This window comes from Callorhinchus milii, unplaced genomic scaffold (assembly GCF_018977255.1).
Source record: "Callorhinchus milii isolate IMCB2004 unplaced genomic scaffold, IMCB_Cmil_1.0 Scaffold1, whole genome shotgun sequence".
NCBI classification, from domain to species: Eukaryota; Metazoa; Chordata; class Chondrichthyes; order Chimaeriformes; family Callorhinchidae; genus Callorhinchus; species Callorhinchus milii.
In genome coordinates, this window is record NW_024704742.1 from 47,301,502 (window position 1) to 47,325,172 (window position 23,671).

The following is a 23,671-nucleotide window of genomic DNA, read 5'->3' on the forward strand; positions in this document are numbered from 1 at the left end:
TATATCAACATTGGAGAAGTTTATTTTTATACTGTACAAAGTAAGGCAAGGCCTCTTGGATCATTCAAACTGAAGTATTGAGATGGACCTTTATTCAAGGCACCAAAGGAAGTTTATCATGGTGCGTCTGAAGTTTGTATTCAACAACAACAAGATTGCATTTATAGAGCGCCTTTCACATCGGGACAATGTCCCAAGGCGCTGGACAGTTGGGTCGGGACCCGAGCAGGGGGGGAACTGGGGAGGGAAGGGAGGGAGCGAGGAGGGGGTAGAGAGTCGAGAGGGGAGCTGAAGGCACGGTTGAAGAGAAAGGTCTTGAGACCGGCCTTGAAGGAGGAAAGGGAGGAGGCGGCGAAGGCACTGGGGAATAGAGTTTCAGAGCTTCGGGGCCGAGAGGCTGAAAGCCCGGCCATCGATGTTAGGGATGTGGATCAGACCGGAGCCATTCACATGACAAAAGCAGAATAGTTAATTTCAAATCTGTGATAATCGTTAATAATTGACCATCGTAATGTAAAACTGACTTAATTAACCATGAAATGTCTCCATGAACGCAGCAACCACAAATTAAATGGCAACTAGTCACGTATTTGACTTCAGTCAGCAACGCATTTCATTGTCCATATCTGGTTTATTTGATCTCCCGTGAATAAGAATCTAATCAATATGTTCCTTGTGGGCACTCAGCAAGACAATGTGTGAATGATGTACGTGAAATCTGGTTTTACAAAATATGCTATTGTCCAGTAATGTCACTTGTAGCCTTGGGGTTGTAGTTTGCTTCACAATTAATTGAGCACTGGAATTTCCTCTTTATGTTGGGTATAAAATTTCACAATTCAAGAGTCAGTGAAACAATATTCATATGTAGATGATTCATGTTAACTGGCTGTTAACAAGACTGTGATGTGAATACTGATGATTTGAGGAGCTACTTATTATTGCCTAAATTCATTCTCCTTAGCTTCCAGAGTAATTTTCTGGTCGAAGTTTAAAATAATTTGCATCAAATGTATGACTTCAAATATTTGGTACAGTTATGACTGTATGATTATTTATAATGGACAAGCAAAGGGTCATTTGTAGTAATGCATAAATTATACCACAAAATTGTAGTCTAAAATCTTGTGAAGGTTTGATTTATGTCCTAGATTGTACAGTAACCTTGCTTCTTCTGTCTGCCCTGTGATCCTGTCATTAGGTGGACGTCAAAGATCCCATGGCACAATTAAAAGTGTTACTTCCAGTGACCTTGTTAACAATTCCCCAGATTAAATAAGTCATTCATTTCATGGCTGTTTGTGGAACATTTCTGTGCGCAAATTTGGCTTCCACTGTTGTCTACAAAATACATAGTCACTACACTTTACAGTAAAATCCTGTGAACAACTTTTATTATCCAAACCAAACAGAGTTTCATGAATCCCACTAAATGTGGGAATTCCCAGAGTATTGGAATGGAATGCGCACTCGGTCCCTGGAGTTCTCTAGGTCCATTTCCAATGCTGCGTACCAAGTTTACTCAGCGCCAGCTGCTTAGACGATCATTTCTTTAATAGAAAATTATGACAAACTATACAGGATTAATGTAATCAGTGCAACTGAATCCTTCCTCCTCTCCACAGGGAATTAAGCACGTGGATCACTTTGGATTTATCTGCAGGGAGAATCCAGACACTGGGAGCTGCCATTTTGTCTGTTATGTGTTCCAATGTACAAATGAGGCCTTGGTAAGTAAAATGCCAAACAGGATATGTTGAGGCGTCAAGGATAAGCGAAAATTGCCAAATCCAAACAGTCTAGGAATATCAGTCCCATTGTTTTTCTTTAAATTTTCAAGTACAATTGAAGATTAAACAGCTGGCAATGTTGAGATAGACTACATGACCACATTGAAAAGGGAATTGAATAGCTATTTAATTGAAAGAATTGCATAGAATTCTTTATTCACTTTGAGTTACTCATGGACCTCATTAGTCTTTTTCAGTCTTGAATGTTGCGGTGTGATTAAATCCCATTCTGGTGCTGCCCACTGTGGTATTTCAGTGGTGCAACAACATGCATTGCGTGTGATTATAAATAAATTCCTTACAGTCTTGTACCAGACATTGTTACTACAGGCTGGGTTGTCTGTGTGAGTTATAAGGTCTCCGAGACACTGCCCACGTGAAGAACATGATAAATGCGAGTTGTTGTTGATGTATTCTTCAGTATGAAGCTTCACTGTACTTGATTTGTAAAGTGGTTCAGTGGTTAATGAAGTTTAATGGTTCTGCAGCTCTTCCATGTATTCATATTGAATATTAAACTAGTTATACTGTATACCGGGTCATAAATATAAGTACATGCAAATTGTACACATTTTAGACAATATTATGTTTTAGTTTTGAACCTTTCACATGGCCGGCTTTTAAAGATGTACCCAAAACATTAACTTATTTTTCCAATTTTGCCTTATCTGCTGTGGGTTTCTAACATTCAGTTTTTCTTTGTGCAAACAGCTGCACAGTATATGCTGTGGGTTTCAGTCCTGAGGTCATGACAATTGTGGCTAACTGGAAGCAATGAGTTTATGATAAGAGGCTGTTGCAATGTTGTAACAATTGAACATTCAAGCGACTTGTTGAAACGGGTTGAGTTTCACAAGTGTGTTAAGGAAGGAAACACCTAGGCTTCTCCAGTATTGTTGTCTGGTAATTTTCTGTGACCTTCCATTACATTCTGAGGTCTAATTTGCAGTATTTCTTAATTGGAATAGTGTGAGCCTAGCTCAGTGGTAGCACTCTGACCTCTACGTCAAGGTTGTGGGTTCAAGCCCCATGTCAGCACTTGGAATCACATAGTCTAAGCCACGGTGGTCCAATAGGCCTCCTCCAGGCCGCATCTGTCCCAGTGGATGATTTCATCTGCACCAAGACCTGCGTGTGTGTGTCAGGAAGCCTGAGCTGAGGGGAAGGCAAGTGGGTCTTCTTGTCCACCGTTTCCTTACCAACCGCTGCCTCCTGCCACTGTCAGTGAACCAACCTGCGTGACCCAGAGTGCGGCAAGTATTGTTTAGCTTCTGCAGCTGACATGTGGTCATTCTTGACTGGGGAATGGTTGATCATGAAAGTCAGCGGCTAGTGTATGGGTGTGTGGGGGGGTGTGTGGCGAGAGGGAAGAAAGAGGCAAATGTTATGTGTCTCAGCAGGGACCTCCGTCTTCTAATAGTCAAATTAAAAATAGAAATGTGGGCTATTCTGATTTGAAATGTTTTTCTTTCTCCCAGTTACTCGAATCAATGCAAAGTTGCATAGTTTAGACCTACCCCGCACCCACTGAGGAAGATCTTGGGGGGGTTCTGCTCAGTTTTACATTGAAATCCAACAAACTGTTCTTTTGGCAGGTCGATGACATCATGCTGACCCTGAGGCAAGCATTCACTGCAGCGGCAATCCATCAAAACGTCAGGATCCAACTATGTGAGAGCTGCCCAATGAACTGCCTTCACAAGCTCTGTGAAAGGATAGAAGGTAAGGATTAAAAGCCAGCTCTGTTTTACATTTGTCGTCCTGACATGAACATAGGACAGGCGGTACATCTTCATCCAAACTGATCTTGATTACTAAATGAGGATGATAATAATAATAATACTAATCCTTGCATTTGATACAGCACCTTATCACGTTTGCGGGATGTCTCAAAGCGTTTTACAGAATATACTGTAAAGTGGAGTGACTGTATAGCTTGTGCGCAAAACGCGGCAGCCAATGTCGCACAAACAGTCGTGGGTTAAGTGATCAAGTTATTGTGATTTTAATGTACAATATACACCCTGCAGCCTCCTGTGAATCAACTACAACATCGAACTTTGGTTATCTCTCATGCTTTCCCTCCCATTCCACCCCCAAAAAAGTTGAAGTTGGATCTGCCTGATTGAACACATTTGCAATACAGATGGATTTAATCTGTGGATACAGGAGATTTTTGATGAGTTGGGCTGTATCGGGGTAACTGTCAGTAGGAAAAAAAAATGGGTCTCAATGTTGAGTTTGCTGTAACTGGAGGGATCGTAATAACTAGAGATCATTATACAGATGCTGCAGAGTGACTAATGATGCCTCAATCCTTTTTATACCCCCCTTCACCCCACAAACTAATTCATTTGTAAATCGAAGTTGAATTAAGTTCAGACAATGTACTTCCATCTGTTAAGTACTCCTTCTTTTTCTCGTTTCACAAGGTTTCTCCCCTTCAAAGGCAAAATTGGAAATTCAGAAACATTTGTCAACTTTTAGCAACCCGGATCAAGCCTCAATATTCGAAGATGTTCAGGTAACGAAATAAAAGCTTTTAGACCAAAGTAATAGAATTTTGGTCAAATTAGTCCTTGTTAAGATGAAGAGAGGCAGTATGCAAATTATGATTTTACTTCTTATAACCGGAATTTCAATCAGTAAACTACAAGTGTAGTCGAAACTATAGTTCTAACAATAAAAAACAAAATTAGTATACGCTGCTTTGTCACCTTAGGCATTTTTCATTGTAGCCAAGCAGGAGACTGTTCAGAGCCTACAAAAAGGAAAAATTCACTTTCTGTTCAAGGCCCATTTTTGGTAACAATTAATCGGGAGTGATGGAAGAGCTCTCAACTTGAATTTGGTTCACAACTGGACCTCATTTGCCATATTTACAAACTGGTGTCAAAGTACTTATTGCGACTTCCATTTGTGAATATTGAAAGCTGTCTAATCTTAGTGAATTGTGATTTCAGAAAGGTGCAGAGAGGAAACAATCTCACTAAATAGATAGGTTTCAATATTCACAACTAGAAGACACAATTAGTGTTAGAATCCAGTTTGTGAAAATTACTAATTAGGCACGGATAGGTATAATTCATTCAATATTCTCATATCTTTGGATTTTGCATTTTTTTTTAAATATTGTGCATGTTCAAACTCTGAAGACATTAGTTTGTTTTCTGTCTTGAAGTTGGAAAAACATAAAATGCCTTTCAAGGGTAGGATAAGTGATTTTAGTAGGATGTGAAATTGTATTGCTTGACTTAAAAATGTGTTCAGTTTTTATTCACAAAGAACCAATTGATACATTGCCTAACTTTCCGACTGCTTTTAAGTCACGGTTTTTCATCTGCAGTAAATACTATAGTTAGATTTCAGGCTTCTCTGGTATTTGTATGCAGGTTTACATAAGTCAAATGTGAATTGGTAAAAAGGACAAATAGTGCAGAGTCTTTCAATCTTAATCTAAGATTTAAAATTGCTGTCCTTTGTGTATTTGACCAACCAATAAAAAAATGTTTTAATGTCCAGTATTGGGTAGGGACAGATATGTGGGCAATCATACTGTAAGCTACACAGTTTGATTTGCATCAAGCAAGAGAATAATATAGTGTACAAAATTACATTTGTATAGTGCCTTTCAGATCGGGAGGATGTCCCAATTAATCTAGTTTGTATTAACAATTCTGATCACAAACTCAAAATATGAACTGTCCAATCAGGTCAAATACCACCTTTCCATGTTAGTCACGTATTGGTGCTTGTAATTTGTTTCAGGATTGTTTCCTTCCAAATACAGTATTTGGCCATAGGTTGACAAAACAAATCATTCCTTATAAAATATTTAGAAAGATCGACTGTGCCTTTGGTGACCCTCCAACCCCTACCCTTCCTGTACTCCACCCTTCCTGATCCGAATCCTGATTGTCCATGTCTTGGGAAATCTTACCTGACGTAAAAGGCGCTATACAAACAGTTGTTGTTGTTGACTTATGTAGAACTAAATGACAGGAATCTTGTGAAGTGGATTCACTGCTGCCACCTATGGGATATTTGGTTACATTGCATCTGATATAAAGAAAATACTGCAAATGATTGAGGACGGCAGAGTTCTGCACTGGATGTTCTCTCCCTATTGAGAGATTAAGACCAAAACAAAACTTCTCTTGAGATTAAGACATTTGGGATCTGAAATTATATGTTTTCATTTAAGCACTAATGAGCTGATTCCATCGATTTGTCCAGTTAGGAACCGTATAATCATTGGTGTGCCGGCTGGCAAAAAATTATTAGAACCAAAGTGGTAAGAATCAAAGCCCTAGTAACTTGTCTACCTCTTGAAGTCCCATCAATTTGTGAACATGCTAGAAAATCGAGCTTAGAACTGAGTAGGTCAGAAATTAGATCAGAAAACAGTGCTGTAAAAATGTGCTCAGAAGTACATTGACGAAGGAATCAACTAAGGTGTTTAAAAGAAAATAGATACTTGAGAAGTAAGGGTAATAGGGAAAATGCAGGGAAATGCGAATAAAATATCTGCCTTGGTCCTATACATGATGGAATAGATGTAATGGGTTAAGTGGCCTCCACCTTTTCTAAATCAACCAGTAATACCAACAATACTTTGTTCCTGGTTTGGTTTGCAGATTGAGATGCCATATAATCTTGGCTCAACTCAAATCTCCCTGTGATGGGCATGTCATCTCTCAGCCGAGAAGCTCTTAATTCCTTCCCTCACCTACTGGTTACTGTGTAGCTTCGGGAGCAGAATCATAAACAAAAATTGCCAAATCAGGTAAAGGGGCATGCTTCGTAGGAAAATACACCAAGGCATTGTGTGGCATTGAGCAACGCAGATCTGGGACTTCTGTGTTTACTCCCTGGTGCACTGTTTGCTGATTTAAGATGGGCTAGTAATAACAGATCCTTGGAAAGACTGCATGATTTGCCCAATTAGATGAGCTAATTTCCAACTTGGTTTTTATATGAATGTTTGTGTCTTTTCAAACGATGTTTCCCCATCGGCACATGCCTCTTTGATCCTGGTCTGATCTGCTTTTTTGGCCAGCAAAGTGAGCACTTTCTCCTTAGAGTGATGCACCCCACTTATCAAATTCTGGAGAGAAGTTTGGTACACATTGGTAAGAGTCAGCGCTTGGGGATTTCGGAGCGTGCACTCCAAGTGTTTAACCTCTAAACAAATGCTCGCTTACAGAAAATGAAGCCAAAAAATGAACAAGAAGAAAACGAGCTAGTTCTATCGATGCTGAGACAGCTGTATGAGGAGCAACAGAAACTGCACAACCACAATGGAGATGCAAAGCAGGTCAAAAAATGCTCCTTGCATTCGATTATTGCTTTGTACAAATATATTGTCTTTTTTTGTGGTGGAATTGTTCTAAAATGAAAAATAGCAGTATTATTTGTGTAGTGTAACACATTTGATCAATTCTTTCATTTATTACAGCATGATGTTCATTACATAATGTTTGACATAAGCTGCTGAGGATTCATAGGGGGTTTAATTTGTGGTTTGCATAAACAACCCAGAGACAACATTGTCAGGTGGCTATTGAAGCTGATTCAATAGAATTGTTTAAAAGGGGAACCATTCTATTGTTCCCCATATTTCTTAATGTAAAAACATTCAGGGATGTGGAGAAAAGCTGCAAGGTGGGATTTATAAGAAAGGTCACCTCAGAGACACCCACTAAAGTGGTCAACTTGCTAATGTGGACGTTTTTTCCAATCACTTCCATTTGCACATTATAGTTAGAGTTTCTGATTTTCAGGGTTAATTGTTTTAGAAATATTCGGACCATCTATGTAGATGTCCAAAAATGGGTGTTTTTCATGGATTTTGCTTTTAAGCTTTGCATCCTTGTTATTGAACCCCTGGTTTAGCATTTAATACATGTAACATTCCCTGGCACTAGACCTATATTATTTACAACACTTTTACCATTCTAAATTTATATGCTAACACCAGATTGCACCAATGCCCCTATAAATTCATCCAGAACATCAATCCCCTAATTTCTTTTTCTTTTAAGCCTTTCCATAGTTTCATTATATAACAACTGATTTGTAGCACTAGAGGCACTTGGTTCTGAAGGTGTATTTTTCAGGTGTATATGGGTTACTCAACCAGAATTACAGAACTGCAGATGTTCGCTAATTCTGGTAGAAGTTGTTCCTGCCACAATATGTATTGTAAGTCTACAGTACCTTCTATAGAAATGCAGGAATTTGCCACCACTCAAGCCAAGGATCAGGGACGTCGCAGGAAAGGGATGAGAAATCAACTTGAATTGAGGAACTACTTCTAGGGTTCATTGGACACGTACAGATTTCATTTTTTTTGTATAAGGAGTATTTAATGGGGGTTATTGGTTAAAACTGAATCAGAAGCCCTATTTATAGTATATTGTATCGTAATAGAAACTCCTTTAGGCCGCCACCTCACGTCCTGTTCAGTTGGTCACTGATCGATGTTCCTAACTGCTATTCATCAATGGAGAGGTCGGCCAGAGTGTGTGCAGCACCTTCATGATGTGTAATCAAAATAGCAAACCGCACTGAAGTATTTTAGGACTATTCCCCCTGGATGAGGCACTGTATTAGTGGATCATGCAGCAGCATGAGTTGCTTCCATGAACGTGGGAGGAAAAAGAAAACAACCCAATTCTGATTTGAAACTGCAGATATTTCAGGCCTCTGAAGGAGTAATGCAAGTGCAAATGGTTTCAATAGTTTATTTAAGCACTAATGCACAGGACATATGGGTATGATGGAAATAAACACATGTATGTGTTGTACTGTTTGTATCTTTAAGTCATCACTCACTAATGTGGTCAAAATGGCTTAGTGCATTTACTGACCTTATTTGTGAATTTCCAGTATCATTTAAATTTTTTAGAAGCAATTTAGACAAACAATTAAGAGTGGCACAGATTCCACGGGATGCCTTCTGTGCAGAACATTTTCTCACAATGCATTCTGTAAATTAGAAACCAGTGATTCTAATTTCTCTGCAGCTTAGATCGAGCCTCCTGTAATGAACATCATGCTGTATTGAGTGAAAGAATTTGTCAGGAAAAGGCATTTGGCTAAAATTTGTAGTATTCCTCAGCATATTTAAGAAATACTGCAAATGTTACCCCATTGTGACTCTTCAACTGTGTCCTGTTTTTGCCTGCCATCAAAGTTATGCTTTTTTGTTTTCCTATTTAGACTTCTCAAAATCCGACTCAGAATTCAACCCTGAATGAACAACAGAGTCTTTCTCTCTCTGGCCGCTTTAGATTGGACCATTTTAAAATCAGAGCTAAAAAATCCTTCACTGAATCGCTGGAGAATATTTTATCAAGGGTGAGTATTCGTTTCTCTCTGACAACCTGGAGTCCTGTAGCTCAGTGGTTAGAACACTCGCCTTGCAAGCAAGACACCTGAGTTCAATTCCAGGCAGGGACAAACCTTGGGCAAGTTTCCTTACTCCAAAAAAAAAACCAATAATAAATTGGTCATTTTCAGTCCATGACTGTTTGTGGGACACTGCTGTGCACAATTGGCTGCCGCATTTCGCCCACAAATATACGGTCAATTCACTTTACAGTCTGTTCTGTGAAGCGCTTTGAGACGTCAAGAAGATGTGAAAAGCGCTATATCAAATGCAAGGATTATTATATTATAACTTACTCACTGTATTGGTGTCAATCTAGGAGTCGAATAAATTATCCTTGCATTTGATATTGGGCCTTTCACCCACAAAATATACAGTCAATTCATTTTACAAAATATTCTGTGACGCTCTTTGAGACATCTGAACGACGTGATGAAGCACAATATCAAATGCAAGGAATGTTATTTCATGTCAGGAGGTGGTCTCAAAGAGCATCATAGGCTTTAATGCAAGGTCAGTGACGACCTTTGTCGGCGAACATGACAGCCAATTTATACACAGGAATGTCTCGCATATAGACAAGATCAGGAGTGTCTCTTATAGGAGCCAGTTCAGCTTACTGAATTTATAGTTGAAAGCAGAATCCCTCTGTAAGCTCTTTAAATATCCATGGACCACTTTAAGAAAAAGTGAATAGTGCCATCTGTCTAAATCTACATCATCAGCAACTCTTGCAAATATAACATTAAAATGCGTTGAACTCATTTGGAAAACAAAAAAAGATTCTGTTATGAAGGAGTGATATATCAGGAATTGGGGCTCATTGTGTTGATCCAGTTATGCACTTGTTAGTGTCCTTAGTAACCTCAAACACATACACACAGGCGTCAATTTTATTGAAAGCCTTCAATATTAGCAGTAGAGGTGACAGCTGTTTTCTCCCATATTTTGACACATTGGAACAATAATAATAATCCTGCACTTGATATACACCTTATCACTTCTTTGAGTTGCCTAGAAGCGCTTTACAGAATATACTGTAAAGTGAATTGGCTGTATATTTTGTGGGCGAAACACAGCAGCAAATTGTGCACAGCAGTGTCCCACAAACAATCGTGGATTGAATGACTTTTTTTTGAAGGAATTATTACCCCGGAAAAGCGAACCGCCAATCGACTGACAACCGGGTTCCTACTTACTGCTAGGTAAACTGAGGTATGTAGAGTAAGGAAACTTGTCCAACATTTCACCCTGCCGGGAATCAAACCAGGTCTCTCACTTGCAAGGCAAGTGCTCTAACCACTGAGCTACAGGACTCCACACGCTACTCCTCAGAGGGCGCACATTTTAGAAAGATAAAATAGCGAATGCAATTTTCTCCAAGTATTTTTGGAACACCAGGTTTCCTGTGAGTAACTTTCTAATCTTTTTTGTGCTGCAGGGAGGGTCTAAATTCAAGACCCATTGGAGCGCAGAGAGTTCAGACTTGGAAGAAATCTCTTTTAATAAAACCTCTTTGAGCCTCTCAAGTTCAAACTTTTTCAAGGTGAGTCAACTACCAGCGCTTGCTGTAAATGTAATCTAGAAAATATGGCTTTCCCTGTAATATCTGTACACCTGTCCTGGCTTTCCAATGTGGGTTTGCAGGTGATTATGAAATGTAGGTTTTTGCATTAAGGAAATTGTACTTTTTCGAATGCAATCTAGTCCACTATCACATATGATTTCATATGTTGCTGTGTTTACACTATAGAATTCTAGGAGGGATATAGTCTGGCTCTAGAATGGAGTTTTTGTATAATTAATGGGTATGGGTTTCATAACTGTATGACAGCTACATTGTGACAAATTTGGTTATTAGTAATCGCACAGAATCCAAGTCAAGTCTCCCTTTCAATAAGCAGATGTAAGTTACGCTGGCCTGGGGGCAACTTCACTGTGGAAGTAAATCCCATTGGAGCAGAGAATCCTGCATGTTCACAGTGTGATATACGTCCGAGTACCAGAAAGGATTTTTTTGTTACTCCTATTACAAATCGTCAATTTTAATTTATACTAAATAATAAAAAATAATCCTTGCATTTGATATAGAGCGCTTCACATCGGGAAGTCATCTCAACATGCTCAAAATGTCAAGACTGTAATTTTTAGGTGAAAGTGGCAGCCAATATTTGAATGACTATGTCTTACAAATGGGCATGAAGTGAGAGATCATTTTATTTAGGGATTTGATGGTCAGGAAACCAAAAAAAACTTCCTTCTCTTTTCGAGTATAGGATCTCTAACATCTGAATAGGTGGTCGGGATCTCTTCTTGTCCAAAGGACTACACCTCTAGCACTGCATTGAAGTGTCAGCCTGGACTGTGAGTTCAGAATCCCAATTTGGGGCTTAAACCCACAACCTTCTGACTCTAAAGTGTGAGTGTTGGCAACTGAGCCAAGCTGATTACGGTGTAAAATCAGCTCTGTGCTGGAGAAAAGCATGTACATGGGGAGGAACCCATTGAATGTTCTGCAAAGCTGAATTGGATATTAAATCTCATTGTTCCTGTTCTTTCATATAGGCTGCATCTCCGGATGAAAGCGATGTCCTGCCACCTCCAATGAGCCCTCTGAAGTCTCATGGTTCCACTGGGGATCTGCTGAAAGCCCTGGACAAGAGCGATGAATTGACTCCATTACCATTCAGGCGGCGAGCCAGTACTTTCAGTTACATGCCCTCCAGTGTTGAACAGCAACAACACTCCCAGGAAGAAACCCCGTCTTATCCAAAGCCCAAATTAATGAGGCATCACTCAGTGAGCACAGACACTCCGCAAAGGTAAGATCCTTGAATGTTTCAGAGCAGCAAAATATTGTAGGTTCATAATCCACATAATGTTTTTTATTGAGATCTTGCATGTGGCGTCAATGTTACTTATGGAAGTGAGTCCCCTTGCCAAAGAGGTCTTTTCTATTATTTATAGATAAATGATACAACAAAGAGCCTGTAGCCATTCCGTCAGTTTACTATCCCAGTGTTAGAGAGAGGGAAAAACTATAGTAGAGCCTTGTTACAACGGAGGGTCAGGTATAATGCCAATGCCCTGTGGACCCATGGCTTACCTCCCACATGCTATCCAATCGTTGCCAACATTTCCAGTGCACTGCACTGCATGTGTAAAATGTGCGAAAAGTGATGGCAGCAATCAGAAGGCTTGAAAGTTGCCCATTTTCAGCACCCAGCAAGCTGGCTGGCTTTCTGTCACATGTGCAGTGTCGCCACTCGTTGTGTGACTGTGAGTTGGAATTACTGACAAGCAATCTTGCTCTGTTTTGAGGCTGGTTGGGATTTTACAGCCCGTCCTCAACTATTATGCTCTAATGGGGTTCTGCTGTGTTAGGAATAACTTGATAGAGTTGGGAATTTTCAGCACTGAAAAGAGGTGTCTGAGGGACCTATTATATGAGGTATGTGTGGTGCTAAATCGGAAGTGAAAATTAACCCCAAACTGTCTGATATGCTAAGGCAGCAGGACAAGAGGGCCAAGATGCAGTGTTGCAAATGACAATATTGGGACGTGCACTTCATTACACACATTTCATTACACACAGGATAATTAACAGTTGCAATAGGTTTTAAGACAGGGTCCTAGGGAACCAGTGTACATATCCCATATAATGCTATAATGGCAAATTGTTCGATATTCTGGAAGGAGAAGGTCAAATAAGCCAAAAGACTTTCAACCAGGCTTCTCTTCTAAATTGATAGGTTTAAATCTCCAGCGATTTTGGTTTCGCCGAAACATTTCTTGTCTCCACGCAGACCTCTTGTTTTCTGCCAGCTGCATTAGTTCATTTTGCATAATCAACTTATTCTGCATTAAATTTCCCATTCTAGTTTTCCCAAATGGCATTGTGGGTGTAGATATTTATGACGTGTCGGTTTATTTCTGTTTCATGGGCTTTTGTCTTTCTCTCCTGCTTTGCTGGATGCATAGCCTGAATGCATCGAGGGGTGGCACTAATGGCAAGCCACCACATCCTGTGTTGCACAGACCTTTAGCCTACCTGAGGTCTTCTACATCTACTCCCAATTTTTTTAAGTATTTAAAGGCTAGCTCCAGTGGAAGGGAGAGTGGGCGGATTCTAAAGAGAAGGTGAGATGCTCTGTCTCAAGCAATCCTTGGATACGGAGGCATGAGTTGAACATTCCTGTTTGCATGCTGTCGTGCTTGTCATGATATCTTTAGAGATGTTTTTGTGCTGTATGGCATGCCCCTTGTGATGTACCACAAGATTAATTCAGTAGAACAATAAGTCACATTGCTGTTTCAGGCATGCTCGTAATTCTGGATAAGTAAATTTAAGCACTCATCTATCTTGGTGTTCAGTGTTGGCTTGGATTTTGTCCCGTTGTTTATTAATAAAACGTTTAATGTTGACAGGTAGAACTGAATGCCCTAAAATAGTTGTTTCCCCATAGTTTGCAATTACGTCTCTTCTCTAGTTTTTGTTTTGTTAAAACCCATAGTTCAGGAGATTTCACTTCGCTTCTCCTCCACCCAATTTCTTTTTCCTTCATTTTTAAAGTTCTCATTTAATGAGTGGTTGTTGCCAAAACAACAGACTCAGACCACCACACAGGCATAGATTGTTCTCTTCTGGGCAAAGGTTTTCTGCATTAAATAAGGTTGCTCTCTGGTTCTTTGTGAGTAAAGGCTCCCAAACCGCCCACAGCTTTCCACAAAAACGCAATTTCAATCCCTCAATAAATTTTTGATTAGTACACAGGGTGGGGGGGAGAGGAAGGAAATTCACCCTCTTGCAGTCAAGCAGTCCTCCTCTGAGTTTGGGACTTAAGCACATTGTTGGTGGGTTGTTGAAGGAGCATTGCTCTCAGTCTGGCTTTACTCTATTTGATTGATCCTGGGTGCCCAGAGTAGAACTTGTTCAATTCCCCAGAATTTGAATAAGATACTTATTTGCCCCCAAGGATAACACAATCTTAAGACTTAACCCCCTACCATCATGCCCGCTCCCTCCACTCAGCGAGCTCCGGCTTGCTTTAAGTGCCCCGCCTCACCTGCCACAATATTGGCGGGCGGGCCTTCAGCCACTCTGCCCCACCCTCTGGAACTCCATCCCGCAGTCCCTCTGCCTCGCCCCCTCTCTTGCCTCCTTCAAGACCCACCTCTTCACCGATGCTTTCGATCATCCTCCTTCCCCCACCTGCCCTCCACCCTCCCCAATCCCGACCCCCAGCTCGGGTCTGAAACACTGTTTGTCCAGCGCCTTGGGACGTCCTCCCGACGTAAAAGGCGCTAAACAAATGTCATTTTGTTGTTGTTGATCTTAAGAAGTTGAAGTACATTGTTGCTATCTTTCTTTGTGAGAGTTATTTTGTTGCAACATATCAGTCTAGAATTCAAATTTTAATCGATCAGTGTGTTGTCTGAATCTTTGTAAGTTCCTGATCAGTTACACCATGAATATTTGCTTGCATTAACATGAACTCTTTCTGTTCTCCTTAACATTTCTTAGCAAAATAACATGCCTTTTCTATCTTTTGTATCAGAAAAGAATCTACTGGAGAACCAATTTACTTGAGATAACAGCAAAAAGAATGTGGTTCTTTTTCCTATTATAATAATTATTATTCTTGCATTTAATATAGTGATTTTCATGTCTTCGAGACGTCTCAAAGCGCTTCACAGAACAGACTGTAAAGTGAATTGACTGTATATTTGTGGGCAAAACGCGGCAACTAATTGCGCACAGCAATGTCCCACAAACAGACATGGATTGAGTGATCAATCAGGCAGGTCATTCCTGTGCCAGTCTGGTTAACATGCCTGTTTGGTCCTGTGAAAAATGTATGGGATCTCACCAATTGTCCACTGACTAATTCACAACTGAGGATGGCAAGCTCTGTTTGGCAAACTTGTGGCCTGCTTCGCATACCTCCCACTCCAACCCACCATCAGCAGCTGAGCCTTCAGCCACTGCACCTCAACCCCATACAACTCCCTCCCTAAATCCCTCTGCCTTTTTCTACCCCTTCCCGCTATCTGTCTTTAAAAACCTATCTACAGTCACCACCCTCCCTACTCTGTAAACGCTTTGAGATGTTCTCTATATGGAAGGCACTGTATAATTTTTTTACCCACAAAATACACAGTCGCTGCACTTTTACATTAAATCCTATGAAGCGCTTTGAGACATTTCCATTAGCTATATTGAATGCAAAGATTATCATTAAAAGCAAGTTACTGTTGTAGCAGAAACACTTAATCTTCCGAGACCTAGTGCTGAGGTGAATTCCAATATTGGTTGTGCCTGCTGTGCATCCCTCCCCCTCCGCCCCCACGCTCAGCAGCAGAGCCTCCAGCCACTGCTCCCCTACCTCAAGCAGCTCATAAGTAATATGTATAGAAAACAAAAAGTTCAGAATTTAGTTTTTGAGTTTGAACTAGTAATGTCACTCAAGACAATTTATATGATGATAAATAATTATCTGTACATTTAGCACATATCCTGTTGGATATCTTAAAGCGCTTTACAGGATGCAGTGTAAAGTGTAGTGATTGTATTTTGGAGCCAGTCCTTTTGTTGAAACGGTTAACAAAGTACCTCAACTCAATAAATATTTTGTGTAATATTTTGCTAAGGGATGTTCTGTAAATTTCTGATTCTCAATGCTTTTGCAAACTGCAGATACTATTCTTAAATAAATTCTCTGCACCATGTTTTTCTTTCCGACCCTATGCTCAGTGCCTCTCATCTTACTGGCCTCCGAGCAAGGCTTCCATCTTCCTCTTCTCCGTCAAACTTTCTGAAATTTCTGGTTCCTGTAGTTGAGAATCACAGCGCCAGAAGGTAGGAATAATGCGCTACTGGCTTACGTCATTATTGAGCAGAACTATCACTTAAATTCTCTGCTTGTATCATTATTCTTTTTGGCTGTGTTAAAAAGAGTTTCTGCTTGTGGGTCAGACAGCAGGGTAATGCTGACTGAGTTTGGTTGGTGTCATGAGAAGAGGCACAAACACTCTGTTCTGTTTGGAGGCTTTGGCCAGTTTCAAGCCAATCGACCAATCTACAGTTAACACAGCACACGTGATCTGAACCTGTGCCTTCATAGGAAGAAGTCTAATACTTGTGGCTTATGAATGGCTGTGATGTTTTTGAGATATCAACATACTACGTAAAAGCCACTAATTGCACCTAATAAATTAACTGCCGAGTGCCAATTTAGAAAAATTTGGCAGAAAATCTTAATTCAGTTACAGCTTCAAGTATTGGGAAAGAGGAACAGGAGGAGGCCGATCAAGCCTGTTCAACCAGTTGTTACATCTTGGTAGATCTTTAACCCAGTGTCCAACCCTGTCACCATAACCCTCTATACTTCTACTACCCAAGTACCCAACAACCCTTTGTGAAGAAATACTTCCTGACCTCAGTTCTAACTGTCTTGGCTCTAATTTTAAGGCATCCTTGTCATGGATGCTGACACCAAGGGCAAGAGTTGTCCACTATCTAACCTGTTGATTGCTTTCATTATTATAAATATCTTGATAAAATCACCCCTTATCCTCCTCTAAGGAATATAAGCTGCCTACCAAGCCTGTCATCATGGCTAAGCTCCCCTCTCGACTCTCTACCCCCTCCTCGCTCCCTCCCTTCCCTCCCCCTGACCATTTCCCCCCTGCTCGGGTCCTGACCCAACTGTACAGCGCCTTGGGACGTCCTCCCGACGTGAAAGGCGCTCAATAAATGGAATCTTGTTGTTGTTGTTGTAAGCCCCTTCAGCCCAGGAAATAGTATAGTGAACATCATTGAACACTGCTCAGGGCAAGTATATCTTTCCTAAGATTGAGAACCAACTACTGAACACAGTACTGTACTTCAAACAAGATCAGAACAACGCTTCACATCACCACAGAAGAACTTCCTTAGTTTTATATTCCAGGCCTTTTGTAATAAATGCAGCATCCCATTGCCTTATTGTTTGCTTTCTGTACTTGTAAATTAGATTTTAATGATCTATGGATTTGAGCCCTAGCATCACTTGTTGTCAAGGTTATTACAGTATTGTATTTTAGGTGACCATTTGGTTATTTTCTTAACTGCAGTGATTATGAATCCAGGCCAACCCCAGGCAGAGGAAGAAACTGTGATGGAAATGTGCCCCGTGTCCGTCGACATTCCTGGCGTCAGCAAATCTTTCTGCGGGTGGCTTCACCTCAGAAAGGGTGTGAGTCATCCTGCCGGTATGATGGTAAGAGACAAGTTAGCACTTGAGTACAATATCACATGTTCACTTTGGTCCCATTAAAGTCTTTTATACTTTTTATTATTGGCTTATCCCTTAATGTTTTATAGGAATCCATTGATAAACTACTAACTGAATAGTTCCAAAAGAGCAATGGGATCTTATTTTACAAGATTCCCAAAATATCATATACTGCTCTTATTTGATATGTCTAAGACTGATTGAATCTCTGCTGAGACCCTATTGCCACCTGGGAGAATTGTTTGGCCTCGATCCAACTGCACAAAATCGCATTTTGCATTTCCAGCCTAATTTCCTATAAAATATCAATTTGAATTACTATCCATGTTGTTCTTTGGAAGTGGGTTATGAGAGGTGATAACATGAGAGGTCATCACAACTAACTGGAAATGGTGCTGCACACCAATATTTTACTTACACATGAACTATACTGAAACGCTTGACATCAGCAGCACTTCCTGTGCGTAGTGCACAGGGATTAATGGTGGCGACTTCATCACCACATCTTTTTATAAGCGTGTGAAGATGGCTTGATGGGGAAGCTTGCAGGAGGTGACAGCACAGTGGCCAGTTTGGCTTTGTGAGCAGTTATAACACGGTTTGGTTTTATGGACATGAAACAATGTGTAATAATTGAGTCCTATTGTAAAGTATGTGCTTGAGAGCAATCGTGAATTTCAGTTATCTGAGGAACCATTTCGACCAGGTTTCTGTATGCCACAATAATAATTCCTATCAAAAGCTGAATGTACCAATGCTGTACTGTATTCACTAGAAATGTAAACTGGTATCACATTTTCTACAGAAATTTTATTACTGATCTGATTTTTGGGGGCAATATTAAACTCCCTAGTGGTAGGACAGATGCGTGTGTGCGCATCGAGTAACTTGATTAGAATGAGGCTTTTTTATACACATCCCTCGCTTGTGTTCAAATCCTCGACTGTCCAGCGTCTTGTGAAGTTCTCCTGATATCATATGATATGAAAATGTCATTTGTTGTATGTGACTAAGAAAATCTAAAATTTATGATTTAGGAGCTCTTCTACTCGTAACCTCTTGATGGCAGTAGAGTTTTATCCTTCAGTTTGTGGAGATTGCTGTAATACCACTGTGGAGTCTTGTAACTCAGTAGTTAGAGCACTCGCCTCGCAAGCAAGAGACTTGAGTTCAATTCCCAGCAGGGCAAACTCTTGGGCAAGTTTCCTTACTCCGCATGCTTGATAATAATCCTTCAAGAAAAAAAACAATAAATTGGTCACTTCAATCCACAACTGTTTTTGGGACACTGCTGTGCACAATTGGCTGCCACGTTTCACCCACAACTATACAGTCAATTTACTGTATGATATATTCTGTGAAGTGCTTTGAAATGTCTAGAAGACATGAAAAGCGTTATATCAGATGCAAAGATTCTTATTACCATTGGGAAATGTTTTGTTTTTAGACTCTGTTGAATTTTACTCGTAACCTTTTGTTGGCTCGTCTGTACAGTATGTGTAATCAATGACTACTTTTTTCATTCATTTCACGTTGCAAATAGATCCGTGGATTCACGAGTCCCGTAGAGCAATGTTTCCCAACCTTTTTGATGCCAGGGACTGTCTTTCTCAATTTGTGACAAACCATTGATAGATGAGCCTGTTAGTTCACAAAATCTAAAGAGATCTCTAATATGCACTAGTCATGAGGTTACCATTCCTTGTGATCAGCTGGATGTCTTGACACATACTGTTTGCTTAAGCTTAAAGAAAATTATTCGGAAGTTCCACACAATCATGGAAATTTTTGTGTGTCTGGAATGGATTGTACACTCTCACTCTCTTCCTGGAGGGACCCATTCCTGCTCACATAATCCAGGAGTATATTGGGGATCTCAGAGTATCCATTGGGGAACGACTCGAGTTTAACCAGCTAAAACCATGGACTGGAAAGTGCCATTGAGAAACATTGCCAGAAACTGAAGAGAATAAAAACTTAATTGAGCTTTACTGAGCAGTGACGATATCTGGGATGGTATTAGTGGCCAAGTTCTTGAAACTAGATTTTTTTTCTAGTTGAACAGTGTTACCTTAATACTCACAAATGTCAGCAGGAATGTTACTTTGAATTATAAACTCAAAGCAATACCTTTATCTTATGTTCAAAGAATGGACTGCGGTATATTTCTAATACCCATTGTGTAGAAAAGAATAGCTTCCTGTAAAAGAATGGAGCAATTGAAAGGATGAACATTCAGCTTTGCTTAATACCCTGCTAATCATTTTGCTATTAATGTTAGGAAGGTCCAGTTTTTTAATCTACAAGATATATAAAGATTTTCATGAATATTGTTTCAGAACGTACAAAGAAAATCCTAGGTAAGGAGCTATTTCCATTCCTCCCATCCAATTTTGTCTCTTTGCCCCCCCCCCCCCCACCGCCCCTCAATGAGATAAGTTTATGATCATCCGCATGAGTTGGGGGGAAGGGTGGGGAGCAGGAATAATGTGGTAGGTAGTCAAGCTGTGTTAGTGAATGGAGAGTGGTGCTTTCAGTTAGTGTGTGATGGACTTGGTCATATCTGAGCCAGGCACTTCTGTAATGTTCCAGGCCACTGAACATAAAAACGCTGTGGACGGTTAATGAGCCTGTGTGGGTCATGAATGGGGGGAGGGGAGGGTCAAGAATGGAGGTATCAACCTGTTACTGGAACCCGGATTCCTCTCGTTCCTCCCCTGGTAACCCAGATAACTTTGTGAGCTTTTCAGTGATGAACGTAGCTGTATTGACAGCACAGGCAATGTTAGGCACATGCAACCCGTGCAATTGCATGGGGTCCCGCTTCTGCTTCCACCTTCGCTTCTGCTCACCTTTCTGTGTTCTCCCGAGATGAACAACCAGAGATGAGATAGTTTCTTTCAGCAGCTTTCAATGGGTTTGCATTCTCAGAATCTGATGAATAAAAATTCTGCTTCTGTGAGTTCCTCTGAGAATCTCCATCAGTGTTTGTGCTGCACATGGTATTGATGAATTCTTGAGGCAGTCTTGCTGGAGACTTAATCCTGACGCTCACTGAGGGATGGTTTTTGAGCAGGGTGCCCATTTCTGCTGCTTCTAAAGTACAAATACCCTAAAGCCCTGACTGGCCAGACGAATGGGTGGAGGGGGTCCAGTTCAGTCCAGTCCAACACGCAGGAATTTCCAGCGACATGTAATTACAATGCCAGTGCAACAATTTTTCAGTGCTGGCTTTTTCAGTGCTAAATAATGCTAGTAAATGCCAAATCATCTATTTTCTGCTCGTGGGATTCAAACTGAGTCAATATCCTGTAGGTCAGAAAGCACTGAGGTGAGGCGGGGGTGGGCAATAGGAGAGTTGGGCCAGCAGGAATCGACACACGGACCACGGTAATTTTTTTACATTTTTTGCTTTCGGACTGTTCTGACGGGGCGGCGGGGTGGGGGGGAAGGAGAAAGGCAAAAGAAGGGTTTTGGAAGGAGTTTTCTACCTATGATTGACGCCCAGCTGATCAAACATTATGTGGGATCACAGAGCATCTGTGATCAGTGTGGTTTTCTTTAATTCATTCCTGTAATTTCACGTTAGAATAGTCGTGTGGGGTACATAAAGCAAAGTGAGCTTGAAGGTGCTAGCTGCCAGAAATCTAACATCCTGATTCAGAAGGAGGAAAGAAAATTAATTGAGCTGCTGGTTAACTATCTATGCCTGCAATATACTGCTGCAGATCACCAAGTGCATTAAAACACATGACTATTGCTTGTCAAAATGCAGATAAAACATTTGGATGAGTTGAGCTGTTTGTTCCACTTCTATCTCGCATGTCTTACTCTATTTAGAAAATGGGAGGTGGGTGTGGTGGTAGTTAGCAGTAATATATGCATGTATTATGATTACCAAGGATTAGGGTTAGCATCTGCACAATATATGCTGCTTTTCAATTTGGAATCCACCTAAGGGCAGATTCTCCTAAAATAGTTAATTGTTTTGCCAAAACATGTCAGTCTTCAATTAACTTTGTGAACCACCCAGCTACCTGAACATATCCTGCAGCACTATGGAGGTGAAAACCTTGGCTATCAGGTTTGGGAGTGGAAGAACCAAATGCGAGTAGCAATTCTAAACCAAAAAAGCAGGTGTATGTATTTGATTTAATGCTGCACGTCAGCATGATTCTCAATCCCTGTTAATGCCCAGCATTGTTTCTGAATAGTGTTTTAAAAAATATTGGCACCTTATGGTGTTGAGATGTCTCAAAGCATTTCACAGGATATATTGTGAAGTGGTAGGAATATGTATTTTGTGGCAGAACGTGCACAGCACCAATTTAACACACACAGCCACGTTGGCCAAGGTACAGAAGAAACTTATTTCTCTTTTTAAACAGTGCCAGGGGATTTTTAACGTCCACTTGGACAGGCAGACGGAACCTAGCTAAATGTTTCATCCGAAGGATGGCATCTATGACAGTGCAGCACATTCCCAGCACAGCAGAGACTATATGCTTCCAAATCCCAGCGTGAGGCTATGAACCTTCTGACTCAGAGGCGAGAGGGCTACCGACAGAGCCAGTTGACACATTTTTGTAGAAGGCATGAAAAATCTGGGACTGGAGATATTTTTCTACAGTTCAGTATTCAACACCAGAAATGAGTTTGTGGGTTAGTAACAGCTGTCCTGCGCTGGTGGCGGTGCTGCCATGTTAAATTGTCAGTGTTAATGTGCGGGAAGTTTTGCATTTTTAAAAAATATTGATTTTTGTGAGAATTGATGTCTTTGAGGAGAAATGTAATGTGAAGACCCAGCTCGCGATTGGGAGTGGTCAGAGTTTATATTTAATTCAAGGAACTCAATAGCTGATTATCCTGTTTACTTATGCTTGGTTTGTTCTGTGGTTTACAATGCTGTGCTCCACCCTGATGAATTGTAACGAAATAGCAAGTAGAGAAAGGTTCTTGCCTACTTCATTAATGTCATGTTTGTTTCCCCTTTTTATGTTTTTTAAAAAAAGCTGTCAAAATTACACCTTCCGTCCCCCCACCCCATCTCTCGCTCTCCCTTTCTCTCCCCCTCTCTCTCTTGTTCAGATTACTTAAATCCAGGAACCAATAAATATATAAATTCAACATTTTAATTTTTAAAATAAACAAACTATTTGCTTCCAATTGCTGTAGATTAATTTTCGCTCAAACTAACAATCTAAAATAGAATTTTAAATATTGTGAGAAAAGAAGTGCAATAATAATCCTTGCATTTGAAATAGTGCCTTATCAAGTCATCCAGATGTCTCAAAGCGCTTCACTGGATAGGCTGTAAAGTGGATTGACTGTAATTTGTGGGTGAAACGTGGCAGCCAGCTTGCGCACAGCAGTGTCCCACGAACAGTCTGAAGAGTGAGTGACCAATTTTATTTGGGGGATTATTGGCCAGGACATGGAGTGAAACTCCCTCCTCTTTTCAATCTGTGCCGTGAGATCTTTAACGCCCACCTGACCAGACAGTCGGGACCTCGGTTTCATGGCTCTTCCGAAGGATGAATATTTTATTCCAAGAAGCACCAAAAGAGGGAATTTCAGACCTGCCAGACACTGCTTAACAATGTTTTGAAGGAGCATTGAGTAAATGCTAGAAAAAGAGGGATATTAAAGAATTACAAGTGAGATTTGACGAGCCAAATGGCCTGTTTCAGTGACATTCTATGAAGCCATCCCGAGATTATTTTCACTTTTAAAAAATCATAAAGGAGGCTTAGATGAAGGCCCCTTCGTTCTCAACCTTCCAGAATACCATCCTCCCATTACAATATCAAGCTCTGTAATCAGTCCAATGTCCCAGCACTAAATATATGTCCTTTCATTCTACTGTCTGGTGTATTTGGAAGTATTGTTTTGGGTTGACTCAAGCCCATTCAAAGTTTATTGTACCTCTATAAGGTCCCATTTCAAGACAGAAGAGTCTTAACTTGTATAATCATTGCTCATAGCTCATTCCTCTGACATTGGGAGTCATCCTTGCTCTCCTCAACACTACCTCTGGAGTCTGGACAATCTTTATGTCCTAAAACTGCCCACTGGGTTGTCCACACATCTCTCTGTAAGGCTTACCTTGTCTTTCTCTCTACCAGCTGTGCTGGAAATGAAGCATGGCTATCAATTATAATTGATGAGTTTAGTTTAAGGTAATGCACCACAGTGAACTGCAGCACCGCTGG

General features: G+C 40.5%; 1 protein-coding gene across 1 annotated transcript in view; it reads left to right on the forward strand.

Annotated features, from left to right (window-relative positions):
• Positions 1-23,671, forward strand: part of tbc1d1 (TBC1 (tre-2/USP6, BUB2, cdc16) domain family, member 1) — a 96,412-nt gene that overhangs the window by 29,987 nt on the left and 42,754 nt on the right. The window contains exons 4-11 of the mRNA XM_007889098.2: positions 1,626-1,730; positions 3,386-3,512; positions 4,223-4,314; positions 6,997-7,107; positions 9,015-9,152; positions 10,625-10,729; positions 11,749-12,005; positions 17,299-17,444. Of these exons, the coding sequence (XP_007887289.1) occupies positions 1,626-1,730; positions 3,386-3,512; positions 4,223-4,314; positions 6,997-7,107; positions 9,015-9,152; positions 10,625-10,729; positions 11,749-12,005; positions 17,299-17,444 (1,081 nt within the window). The remainder of the gene's footprint in view (positions 1-1,625; positions 1,731-3,385; positions 3,513-4,222; positions 4,315-6,996; positions 7,108-9,014; positions 9,153-10,624; positions 10,730-11,748; positions 12,006-17,298; positions 17,445-23,671) is intronic.